At 32.3% G+C, this 13939-nt stretch overlaps 1 protein-coding gene across 1 annotated transcript in view; it reads right to left on the reverse strand.

The window, feature by feature from the left end:
• Positions 1 to 1099: 1099 nt before the first annotated feature.
• Positions 1100 to 13939, reverse strand: part of IMPG2 (interphotoreceptor matrix proteoglycan 2) — a 37837-nt gene continuing 24997 nt past the window's right edge. The window contains exons 8-18 of the mRNA XM_032219775.1: positions 13236 to 13294; positions 11701 to 11718; positions 10868 to 11109; positions 10187 to 10251; positions 8376 to 8676; positions 6318 to 7282; positions 4952 to 5171; positions 3928 to 4138; positions 3268 to 3456; positions 1425 to 1623; positions 1100 to 1183 (exon numbers count right to left, since the gene is read on the reverse strand). Of these exons, the coding sequence (XP_032075666.1) occupies positions 1100 to 1183; positions 1425 to 1623; positions 3268 to 3456; positions 3928 to 4138; positions 4952 to 5171; positions 6318 to 7282; positions 8376 to 8676; positions 10187 to 10251; positions 10868 to 11109; positions 11701 to 11718; positions 13236 to 13294 (2553 nt within the window). The remainder of the gene's footprint in view (positions 1184 to 1424; positions 1624 to 3267; positions 3457 to 3927; positions 4139 to 4951; positions 5172 to 6317; positions 7283 to 8375; positions 8677 to 10186; positions 10252 to 10867; positions 11110 to 11700; positions 11719 to 13235; positions 13295 to 13939) is intronic.

Genomic DNA, 13939 nt, shown 5'->3' on the forward strand with positions numbered 1-13939 from the left:
TCATCTATATACATTTGAATTGTCTTTCAAAATTCAAGTGATTTGACTTTTCTGAGTATTGTTTTTATAATGTCCTTGGTCATTATCTTCTGGTAGAACTACTACACTAGAGAAGGAATGGATATCTATGAAACCCAAGCCTCCTGTTGCGTCTCAAGAATACTTGAACTACATCTCATTATGCTATGGTCTTATGATTATGATATCATAACAGAGATACCAACAACCATTTTAATGCCATGCCTTCTGTTGACCTTTAATAGAATGCACTCTATTGCATTCTAAAAAATGTAAAGCATTCTAAACTGTAAAGGGTTTAATTTAAGCAAAACAGAATAACAATTGAATGAAAATAATTAAATGCAGGTGATTTGGTCACTTATTAAGTACCGAACATTTCTTTTTTACTTTTAACAATTGCAATTCAAGAGCAATAAAGCACTGAACTCTACAATCAAAGCACTGGAGAGGTGAAGCACCTCTAGAATAATAAATTAGCCCTGGACTAGAGAAGAAGTGGCTGCATCATGTTTAGATACAAGACACTTGGCTTTCATTTATTTAAAAATGCTAGTTTGTCTTTATTCAATTGTTATTATTAATTTTATATAACTTGCTATTTTTCTGCTCTTTCCTAAATGCTTTGGACAATTTCGTTCTCTAGGTAACACAGAAACTAAATAAAACAAAAGCAGAAAGCATAATAAAAATTTAAACCATCAAAAGGCCACAAGGAAATTCAACATCAGTACATGTAGTAGACCAGAGGTGTCAAACTGGTGGCCCATGGGCCGTATGCATCACATGCAGGCCATGCCCATCCCAGCTCCGTGAATGGGAAAAATGTCAGGAAACATCAGGTGATGGTAACATGATGCCGCAAGTTTGACACCCACACAGTAGACCAACAGAGAATATGTACAATATAACATGATGTTTCAGCTGTTAATAAAGTAGCCAACAAACTTCAAGTAGAATTATACTTATTTCACTATGTAAAGAAATAAAATTACATTTTTACATGCTTTCTTCTGAGTCAATCATACTGTATAATAAGCAGGTTCAAATAAAGAAATTATGGAGTGGGGAAATACCTAAGTCACATTTGATGTCGTTTTACAAAGTCTGCAAACTGATGATCCTTGGCATAAAGTTCTATAATCCTTATTCTGTCCTGAATCTCCTGTAAAAGTAGGGAAAAAATCATAGCAACTGTACAATAATCCTAAATAAAGTCTCATGGTTCTATTGTATCTATTTCAATATAAAATCATAAAATATAAAATGCTATGTGATGTCCTTTTAAAATTGTTTCATCAAATTTGAATCCCACATTTTGACTTGAAAATGTGTATTCAGTTAGAATCATTAAATCCTTTGGATGCACAAAGTGAAAAATGAAACAAATATAAGTTGATACATACCTCCTTACTTAATTCTTTGTTATCATAAATATGTTTGATCTCCTCACTGCTATATTCAGTGGATGTCTCATTGCTTGTGGAGCTATATGAAGTTAGCTGTGGACATCTCCGATAATAGTGGCTGTATCCAGTGGTATCACTTTCATACATTGGATTGTATTTCACTGCATATTCAATGGATGAAAGACTGTCTCCTTGCCTATAAAGAAAACAAACAGAACAAGTGTCAAATGACACTTTGTATAATATTTCCCAAAACTGAGTTGACAATAGATATTCTTAGGCAATCAGAAAAAAATGAGTGAGGAGAACAGAAATGCATGCTGCTGTCCTTCACCCCGACCGGAAAATCTGAAAACAAAATGTAGCTAAATTTGAATGAGCCACATTCCATTTTCCATCTCATAAATAAATTACCATGGAAAGCTGTAATTGAATTCATTTGATTGCCATCTCTATAAACTCCATCAACACTGAAAGACTGGAGGGTGAGGGACACGGTACAGTGCAGAGTTCCTCTGTACTTTTTTTAGTTTTTTTTTCTTTTATTATTATTTTTTTATCAGAAGAATATTTTATTTTCATTTCCATAACATATAATCACATGTATATAGTTACATAGACAATATCATGTTGTAAGAGAAGACAACATACATGTGCAATCATACTACTTTAAAATCAAACCTGGAATAGTTTCCCCCCCCCCGAGCCCCCACAACCTACCTCCCCAACTTCCCAGGACCCGTACACGGTATAGATATTTAACAACCACAGTCTAAGATATATTGATAAAAAATAAATGTCAGAAATTAATAACCTCTTTACATTGAACTTAGCTCCTCCTTGCTAAATTAACTTTAAACAGTTCAAATCATTCCTAGTCCTAAGCATAGGCTATCTGGAATTTCTTAGTTCCATATTTATTTTGTATATAATCGATCCATTTTTTCCAGTCTCGTTTGTATCTCTCATTTGAATGGTGTTTAAGATATGCAGATATTTTTGCCATCTCAGCTAAATTTGTGACTTTCAGTGTCCATTCTTGGATTGTAGGCAAATCTTCCTTCTTCCAGTATTGCACCACCAACAGTCTTGCTGCCGTTATTAAATGCAAAATCAGATTAACCTCTACCACTGTACAATCAGTAATTATACCTAACAAAAATAACTGAGGAGTAAATTTTATCCTTTTTTTAAGAATATTTTGTATAATCCTCCATATTTTTATCCAAAATGCCTTAACCTTTTGGCAAATCCACCATATATGAAAATATGTAGCATCAAGAGAACCACATCTCCAACATTTGGGTTGTAAATTCGAATACATCAAGACCAATTTTTTAGGATCTAAATGCCATCTATAGAACATCTTGTAGAAATTTTCTCTCAGATTTTGGGCTTGTGTGAATTTCACATTTCTGTACTTTTTTAAACGCAATCTGAAATGAGTTCTCTATCTCTCTGAGCAATAAATATTCAATATCTGTGCTGGAAAGGGTTCTACAAACTAGAACTTCATAACAAAGCAAAAAGAATAAAACAGTGCCTCCAGTATTGTTCAAGACTTTCAGCTTTTCCAGTAGTAGAGTCATAAAGCTGCCCAACTGTAATACATATATTTTCTCCTTCATTCATCAACCCACTATTTATAAACTACAGTAACCTATCTTTAAGCTTTTGTTAATATATAATTTTGTCTAGAGGAACAGTAAGATCCAATTTTTAAAAGGCACTGGTTCACACATTTATGCAACATTTATGCTCTGTGTATTGTGTGTGTGCCTGACCTCTCTTCAGCACCCAGTGAGTGAATAACACAAAATAACCTTCAGCTGATACTTACACAAAGGAGTCTTCAATTTCACTTTTTGTGTTCTGGTCTCGAAGGGTTCTGGCCAGGAAGAAAGTTACAGTACAGGCTATGAGAAGAAAGACAGCTACTGAAGCTATTGCAATTCCCACAACAAGTGGCTCTGAGACATACTCTTCACAGCGCTCTCCTCTATACCACCAGTTTTCACCTACACGGCATCTATCATTTGTTCATGCCAACAGGATAGTGGAAAAGAAAAACAGTGAAAAGTTAGTTATTCTACTGTCACCATGAATGACAAAATGTCAAATACTAGTCTTAGCTAATGCAGGATAACAACACAGCAATTGCTCATATGTTGTACAATTATACAATCATAACTAAAGTATTGAGAGTCAGTTTGGGCTAGTAGTTGAGGCACCAGATTAGAAACTGGGAAACTGGGAGTTCTAGTCCTGTCTCAGGCATGAAAGCTGGCTGGGTAACTTTGGTCCAGTCTTTCTCTCTCAGCTGAAACCCCCTCACAGTATTATTATAGTTAAAATAGGAGAAAAAAGAAGTATTAGGTCTGTTTTCCACCTTCAGTTATTTATAAACATAATAAAGGTGAGATAAAAATCTCACATTTATTAAAATATAATAGTTGTGATTTTAGTCATTTAAAAGCCAGTTGAACAACTATGTACTTACCTACATATTGCTCCTTGCCCTGCGATTATGTCACAATTGCCATCATTTTGACAAAAATTACGTTGCAGAAGGCAAATGCTATTACATGGCAATCCATCAACGCTTAGATAACCAGGATAACAAACACACTCAGCTTCTCCACTCCACTGGTTTACCAAACACTCCGAAAACTCATTGCATGCCTGGAATTTGCAAGGATCAGCCTGGACTCCTGAAAATTATGAGAGAAAATTAATGCATAGCAGAAGAGTACACAACTTTCCCTGTAGAAGTAGATTTTATATATATATTTATCAGCACAAATACAACATATATATATATATATATATATATATATATATATATATATATATATATATATATATATATATATATATATATATATATATATATATCTTCCACTGTTTTATTTTGGACAAACAACTTTATCCAAAGTGAAAATGAGATTTAAACATTTAATTATAATTATAAAATTATAATTTTAAAAACTAAAAATCAGTCTTTAAAATATAGTTATTAACTCAAGGGAAATGACATATTAAAAACTTGTTGGTAACATGAGAATAAACTGTGGGTGAGACAAGTACACAGGTTAGCCAGCATTCTCCTTAAGATACCCACAAGAGGTCTACAAACAAGCCCTCCTTTGTCATTGTAGCTCCCATGCCCCAAATATATAGAAATAGTCTGTCCTGTGCTTTGATGTAGCACCCAATAATCAAATCTTCATTGCTGCACTGGTTCTGTATATCAAGCCATTATTTATTTTTGTTAAACGGAACAGTATAAAATTTGCACAACAACAGTTATCTATAGTGCTGATCTTACTTTGTATCATGGAAAGTCTGAGGCCCCCCAAAATAACAGGGAATGGAAATTGGACACAAATGGAGTGAGATGAAAAGGGTTTGATAGCATTCAGTTATCTGAATCATGTTGTGTTTTTTTGCAATCTTAAAGTCTGTTTGGCAAAAGTCTTCTGCCTCACTGAAAATAAGCTAATGGAACAAAAAAAAATTAATACCTGATTCAACATCAAGAGAGTACTTATCAATAGCCAAGTTCATAGTCTGATAGGCCGTGTTGCAAAAATCTTCCAGAATCATGTACACAGAATTTGTGACATTGCGAGGCACAGGCCGTGCAAATTTCATTCGGCTGTTAACCACAATACTACCATTCCTGAAGTTCAGAATTTCCAGATTCTGGAAGCCAGTTAGATTTGATTGCAAATAAGGAACCAGCTATAATGCAGGAAAAACAATATATAAATGAAATAGATATAAATTAAATATAAATATAATTCATATATCTACCCATTCATTCTGTGTTAACCCATTGCCCTAAACTATAATGGGATTCATAGGATCTGCCTTAATATGATGCATGAGCTTAGCTTACACTGATTGTACATTATAAACTATGTTATTATTTAATTTCATGTGTGAAATAGGCTTCTCAACGAATAGGTTGGTCAACAAATCAGTAAACACTGCCTTAATACAATGAAGATTAGTCCATGAGCTCTACATGATAATGTATGTATTGTATGCATATTCCTGGTAATATATCTTTTTAAAAATAATACTATCAATAACTGTGCCACATGTGGAGAAAGCTATTTAACTTTATAACCGTGCATATGAATTAATTTTACTAGTGGCAGATATAGTGACAAATACAAGGTACTTTTTCATTATTTCTAAATAAGACAATCAGGATATTCTAGGATAGGGAAGTGACCAATCAGTATTTTAAAGGACCTCAAAGAGAACAAAGTATCACATTTTTTTTTAGGAAAGTTAAATTCCTTTGCACAGGCAAAAAAGTAAAGTTAAACCATTTAAGGCAAAAGCATACATTAAACTGATAAGAAATAGATGCACTTATAAATACCATAACCATTCCAACCCTAGTATATGCTTCTACAGGTAGATATCAACAATTTTTGCTGAATAAACCTTTCCCTTTACCTGCTAACCCTTTTATTTATTGTTATTATGCAATGCACATTATAGGCAATGTATGTTGATAGTTAACAATAAAACATATTCCAAAGTTTGAGTTAACTAATACAACAATTAAAATAAGAATATGTCTGTAACAATTGCATTTAATGTTAGTTCATTGATTAGCTATAGACAAGCAATATTCAATCGTGTATGAAGAAGGTAGATCTGATTGTTTGCTGTAAATTGTCTGTATCAGTGAACTGAAACGAACATAGCAAGTTAAAGGGCAAATTAGCCATTGCATATCATTGTTAAATGTTACTATTGTGTAGTGGGCTTCTTCAGTTACTGTCTTATAAACTGTCATACAAAAACTGAGTCATGTATGCCCCTCCAATGCTAAAATAATAACAACCAGTAGAAATAATAATTTCTTACCAGTTCTAGAAATCTTTGCTCCAGCGCTTTATATTCAGGGGAATTTTTGTTAAACAAATCCTCTGAAAAAATCATGTTAGTAACTCGAAGGCTAAAGAATACAACTAAAGCACGTGCATGGATAGTTACGTTGTTGAGATTTTCAGGAGTAATCCTAGATATCCCAACCATTTCAGTAGAATGGGGATTGGTTGGTAATTCTACATGACTATCAATCACAATTCCGTTTTCCCAGTTCATTTCATGGGAATAATAAGTTGTGACTTCATAGGCTTGATCTGTAACTTCCAGTTCTTTTGTGACCAAGTCTTTTTCAGGTTCAGGTGATTGGATCACTGGGCTTTCCATAGTAGAATATGCTGATAAAATTATTTCCGGCTTTTCTAATTCTTTTCTTGTAATGGTTGTATATGACTGATTTTTTAATGACTGTTCTGTTAATATTAAGTCATTGATTTTTGTTATTTCAGAAATGATTTCATTCCCCTCTGTGGAAGGCAATTTTATTGTGCTGTATATTTCAGTAGATGGCACAACTCTTTCATCTGAGGTGACTTCTGTGTCAAGAGATGATTGGGAAATAGTTGCATCTAGTATATCCCGAATTATATCATCCTTTGGAGAATATGGTGTAAAATATGTTTCATTATAGTCAGGCATACCAGATCCCTCAGTTTTCACCCAGGTCTCTAAGTTGGTTTGTGGCTGCTGTCCTGAACCAGAACCATAATAATCAATAGTATCCTTTTCTTTATTTATAGACGATTGCTGAGTTTCTTCTTTTAAAGAAGTTGTAAGTAATTCTTCCTCAGTGCTAGGCTCTACTGCTAAAACAGAGGCTGTTGGTGATGTAAGACTGAGAGGAAATGCAGAATCACTTGTAGGTAGAATTTCTTTTGGCACAATGTGAGGGAAAATAGTTGAAGGCACAAGCAAACCTTCCAACTCTTTCTCTTTTTCAAGTCCTGAAAAAAAATCAATGCATAGTTATGAATGCATTTTGTGAATGCACCTTATTGGATTTTGTGTCTTAAGAAACCCAATGTTATCCTTTGTTGCTCAGCAATTACTGCAGTTTGTTTAGGACGGATTCACTCTTGTATCAATGACAGAAATTCTTCTCTTTTTTCCAAACCTTTAAGATAGTTGCATTAAAACCAAATCAAAGTAAATGGAATAAAACTACATATTTTAAAAGTGTATATCCCTTTCATTTAAAAATACTTCTAATTTAATTTTAAGAATAAAATATGAAATATACATATATTTCAATTAATTCTAAAAGCAGTAATCAATAACAAGTCACTGATGTAATATGAGGGGGGGCAATAAAAAGCAATTGAAATTGTAATAATAAAAGAGCAAAAGCAAAATGTATATGACAAAAGAATGGCAAATCTGTAAACCAACTTAATTTTAATTTAGTTAAAACAAGCTAGTAACCTATGTAGATCAATCAAAATTGCTACAATATGTCTTATAAATACTGACAACTGCAATTTGCATCAATTACATTTGCAAACTTCAGTAGGATTCCCCTTCAGGCAAGACAGACCTATGGAGTACATTACACTAATCTAATTTGTAGGAATTTAGAGCATAAATGACTGCTGAAGGTTGCTATTCTGAGCAGCTTTATACATCTAAATAAATAAATATTAGTAGTTAGTGATGGATTTCGAAAATTTCTATTTTGTTCTGAGAAATTAAAAATTAAACCAAAGGGATTTCTGTAATTCTTAAGAAGATATATTATATTATATATTCAAGAGAGATGGGCAATTAAAAATATGAAATATAAAAAAATAAATATTTCTGCACAGGACTGCAATTATAAATGTGACTTCCCCATCAATGCAATTAAAATATTTTCTATCATGGTGCCAAAATCTGACACTGTCTGTCTGATTGTGAAAAGTTGGTCATTTCAATTAATTCTTGAGGATCAGTTTTGAAGTAGCTAATCAAGAACTCAGGCAAAAATGCTTTGTCCATTTTCACATCTGAAAAAAATATATTATTCTAAGTCTTATAATTTATACAAACAAGTCAACTTACCAATGTCTAACAAAGACAAATTAGAATGACTTTCCAAGTCTATATGGGAATCAGTTTCAAAGAACAATGGTGTCCCAGGATGTATTTTTTCTTTTTCATCCATAAAAAGCAAATCTTCTGGGGAAATGGTGATATCAGTTTTTGAATTGAGAACACTTTCAGAGTCCACAGAACCATCTGGTTTTATCCACACATTATTGTCACTATCAAAGATAAGATCTGGTCCTGGCAAGTCAAAGGGCAAGATGTTGCTTGCAGTTGACTTATCAGCAGAAGGCCATTCAGATACTATGGCATCATCCTAAAATATAGACCCATAATGGTTACAAACAATGTTGATAATAATAATGCCTCAAAATATCTTATAGTTTACTCCCACATCTCATTATGTGTACAATTTCCAACAAAAGTATGGACAAATCAGAATTCTAAATATATCATGGGTTGTGACTTCTTAAATATGTCATCAGGGGCATCTGGAGGGACAGTGGTTGCAAATGACAAAACCAGTATCATACTGAAATTTTACAGGGTAGACCAGACTAAGAAACCAGTGCCTTGTAAATAGTAATAGCAATAGCAATTATATACTGCTTCATAGTGCTTTTACAGCCCGCTCTAAGCAGTTTACAGAGTCAACATATTGCACCCAACAATCTGCGTCCTCATTTTACCGATCTTGGAAGGATGGAAGGCTGAATTAACCATGAGCCGGTGAGATTTGAAATGCCAAACTGCAGTTAGCAGTCAGGTGAAGTAGCCTGCTTCAGAACTACTTTTATTATAAGAGCAAATAACAATATAATTTTCCAAGTATGGATGTTGGTTGTATTTTTCTCCCACTTACTTTATCTTTCTGTGGTCTAGGAAAGGTCTTGTTTGAGATGTTAGCTCTTCTACTTTACTATACTATTTTCATATTAGTGTTTAACATCTTCCTGCATCTTATATTACTTTTGGGAGAAACTACAAGTTGAATATGTCAAATTAAAAAAGAAAAGAAAGAAACAAAATGCCATGAAACCCTTTCAGAGGATATTTTTGTACTTAAATGTGATGTTGAGAGAAACTAATCTGGACTAAGAAAGCTTCTTTATGTATAATTGTGTTAAAATATTACTACAATCCTATTCCCATAAAGCAGACAAAAGAGCTGCTTTTTTGTTAATTTAAATCCTTGTCACATGTTCAGTGATTAGTCCATCAATAAATAAGTGTTTTTATTTGAAATACAAGAAATAAGTAATATAATGTAAGAGAACCTAGAGAAAATGTGCACAATTATATGCCAAAATACCATAACCACAAAGTCTGAGGACAATTATTTTTAATAGAAATGTTTGAACCATTTATCTATAACTGTCAAGAATTGCAATTTAATTTTTATTTAAATGCAGGGACAGTATCTGACACTATTCAAAGATGTTGAAATCATTACAAAAATATATTTTGGGCGTATTTTAGATTCTTTATACACAAATATACATACATTTAAAAGGCTATTCTGAAAAATATTTCACAAAAACAAAAGAATTAAACATAAAATCTACCATAAATAATTAAACCTGCAGATTAAATGAGCACTTGAGAGTCTTTGGAATATTGTTGAATTTTATCTTATCTTGCATTGAAACAGTTTAGATAATTGGGTAAATGTATATAATACTAAGTACTTTTCGAGCAACTTTTTAAAACTCTTGTGATATGAAATTTTCAAGATAAAATAAAAGTTGTAATCCAATAGTCTGTTGAGCATCCAACTGGGGAACATTGTGCTGGAATAAAATGGCAATAGAAGAAAATCAACTTACATCATCAATGGGTTTAGCAGTAATCCATGATGGGATTTCAGTCATGGAAACAGCCACTTCCTTTACTTAAGAAGGAAAATATTAAAAAGTAGTTATGAAACATGTTTATTTTTCAATTGTTTGCAGTCCTATTACCAATTAAATTCTATAGAGTCAGATCTACAATAGATATACATTCCGTGTTTCAAGGAACACAAAGGATATATTGAGTATATTATTTCTTTGATCAGAGTAAATAGAGCCACTAATAATTGAATACACATTTCTCTTTCTGTGTGTGCATGTTCTCTAGAATTTCACGTTCCTCTTAAGATTTTAGATTAGAATATAAGAATTATACTGTATTTCTTAAGCACGCACATAAAGAACTCAAACACAAAAGTAATAAATACGGGCAGAATACGCAGAGAACAAAAAGAATAGGTGTAATAATCAATATAAAAAGAATAAGAAAAGTAGATATAGCATTATTTGTATGGATTTATGTATAGATGTTTTCAAAGTTGGTTTAGTGGTTAAGGCACCAGACTAGAAAGCAAGAGATCATGAGTTCAAGTCCTGTCTTAGCCATGAAAGCTAGCTGGGTGACTTTGGGCTTCATATCAAATTTTTAAGAGAAAAATGTTTTTGCCTACTTTAAGAGTGAAATCATTTGAGTGAATCGAAACTATATTTATATACCATTAATAAGTTGGAGAGAACCAGGATCCAAGGGCAACGAAGCATTTTCAAATAGAATGTTCTTATGGAGGATCTCAGCAATGTAATGTCTGAAGTCACTATCTGTATAAACAACTGTAGAGTTGTCTTCAATTTCTGAAAAGGAGTTCTGTTCCACTTTGTTTGGCTGGAGGTTAATCCAATCCCAGATAACATTGCTCATTGCTTCCCTGTCAAAAACCACAGCATACAGGACTTCTACCCTGTTAAAGGGAGAATTAGAAAGATGTATATTGTCATTTAAACCCTACATTAGCAGTTACAGCTTATCTTTTGTTTACAAGTCATGTAATATATTTCTTTGCATCCCTTCTGATAATGACTACATTTTTGTAATTTAAGCATCAATCTAATTACTATTCTTATTGTCTAAGGGCAGCAGTTATATCTATTATATTACTTAAGGTAAGATGGTTTTAGCAAGATTTACACATGCACAGATTAGTTTTATATTAACTGTAATTTCACTGAACATAACCCTTTCTAAAATGCAATTAGATTCAGAAGAAAGTGCAATTGATATCAATAATTATTAATGGATTATTTCAATGTATTTAGTAATATAAACTCTTCTAGTGACATGGTTTTTGTTAACTTACCAACAAGTATTAGAAACATATATTTAAAGACATTGAATTTATTATAGAATGCTATAATTTATTGAAACAACTTTTTGCTGATTCAAGATAATTTTTCCTATAAATCCTATAAATTTTCCAAGAAATGGACAACATGTGATTAAAAGGAAACAAATAACTATCATTATGAAAAAAGTATTTTGAAATTTTCTTTACCTGCTGTCCTGAGTTGACCTAAATGTTAAGGTAAGATAGAGAATACCTGTTATAAATTAGAAATATTGCTTCCAAACTAAAATTTATAAATCAAATCCTCCCATAAAACAAGAAAAGAGAAATTGAGATTTAATTAATGATACGTAAATTGCTTAGAATTTAAAATTTAGTGTATTGTTCTGAATTTAAAGCAGTTCTTGGAAACAGTGCTTTATATTCAATATTGACTTTCAATAATTTTTGAAGTAAAGATTAAAACAGTTCACTTCAGACACAACACAGCAGCTTTGAACTTAAAACAACTCATTCAAATTCAAAACCAGAGTGTTTTAAATTCAAAATGATATGAGCTCACATATCAGCTCTGACTTGGCTGTTCCCATGAAGCTGGCTCATTTCAAGGTTGGTTTGGCTTCTAGAAGAGAGGGATTTATGCTGGCTCTTCAAAACAATATCAGATCTAAACTTCTTGCAATCTAGGAAAGTATGAGTTGCTTGTTTTTCTACTGCTTTGATCTTGCTCCCTGTGGCTTGCAGCTCTGGACTATAAACTAAGGAGCAGAGGAGTGTAGATAAAGATTTGGGGATTTATTCTGGGTTTCTTTATAGCTTTCATTCTGTCTGGTCTTTATTGAGAAGGCTTCTAGTCTCAGGATCTTGCAACAAACTCTTGTTCTCTGACTCTTCTCCTATTATAATGTAGCCAGCTAGGATCTAGTTTTGCATAGTCTGTATTTTCATAAATAAATCTGATAAAATTATAACCTTGCTTGGCTAATCCTGACCCAGATTATATTCCTGCTCTTAGGAATCTTTATGCACAGGAATCTACAAACATGGCTTCAACCTTCCTCTGGCTTTAAGCAAGCCACAACCATCCCACGCACAGAAGGCTTTTAAATTGCTACCAATGATGATTGCTTTTGTTAAAATATTTTATTGTAACAATACTTTCTTACTATCCTTTCAATTTGATAACTAGCAGAAATTTTTAACAGAACAAAAGAAATTGTACATTTAGAGCAGGCTGGCTTTCTCCCGTAGCGATTTTCATATTTTTACAATATGTTTTATAATAAATTTCAGTAGGCATAAATTATGGGATCAAATTATGCATATAATTGTTTTGTGGTCTGTATAATTACATAAGTATTTAAATAGTACTTAATAAGTATTTAAATAAAATGAACAAGTACTGTCCAATCTATAAAGTAGCCTTTAGGGGAGCAAACTAAACCAGTTTTGCTTTTTTGATATTTTTTTATTTCATTACTCATAATCTTAGCTATATGACTAATGCAAGTATACAAGTGTATACTGTACATCAACAGTGGAGCAAAGATAATATTATATAATGTTTATATTTTAAGCTTACATCAACTATATTGTATTCATTAACTGTAATGTATTTTTTCAACAAAAAGGGAGAAGATAGGAGAAGGAAGCTTTTTCAGCAAGGAGGCAACATATGAATTTCCATACCAACAATATTAACAATAAGATGCTTAATTTTCATTGCTTATAATATTTTATACCTGAATTCAGTTACATGGATATTCTTAAATCCAGGCAGTCCTTCATATGCATTCTGAATCTACATGAAAGATAGAAAGACGATCCTCAAACCATTTGATTTTCAGAACTCACTGTTTAATTCTCTCTTTCTCTTTCTTTCGCTCTTCCTCCCTCCCTCCTTCCGTCCTCTCTCTGTTATCATAATTCTGTTTACTTAATTATGCAGTTTCCAATTGTATTCCATTTAGGAATTATTTTGTCATTGCTTTTTCTTAATCAAACTCCTGGAGGAAAGGAATTTATGCACTCAACATGCAAATGTAGCATGAAGTGCAGTTAAGAAAACACCATAAACGCTGGTCTGATATAATTGGTAGAACATTAATTTTGACAGTAGAAAATTCAGATCTGGAAGCTGTCAACATACCAAGAAGCTAAAGTAAGATTTATGGAGAAGGAACGAGATAAAATAATAATGTGAACAATTTTGGATCTTTGCAATGAGAAGCACCATAGAAATGTAATCAATTAATATAGTGAAGTGGTCCTGGTAGCAAAATTATGAAGTCACAGAAATTGTCCCCCTATTCATACACAATTTGCAATTTTTTGAGAACAATTAGAACTTGATTTGGGGGCTGACCATTTATGCTTATTAAATATTCCTCAGTAAATATTTCTTTCTTTTTTCTTCAAAAGGTAACAAATCTAATCTTTTCCACTT

Source organism: Thamnophis elegans, chromosome 6, assembly GCF_009769535.1.
Source record: "Thamnophis elegans isolate rThaEle1 chromosome 6, rThaEle1.pri, whole genome shotgun sequence".
Lineage (NCBI taxonomy): Eukaryota > Metazoa > Chordata > Lepidosauria > Squamata > Colubridae > Thamnophis > Thamnophis elegans.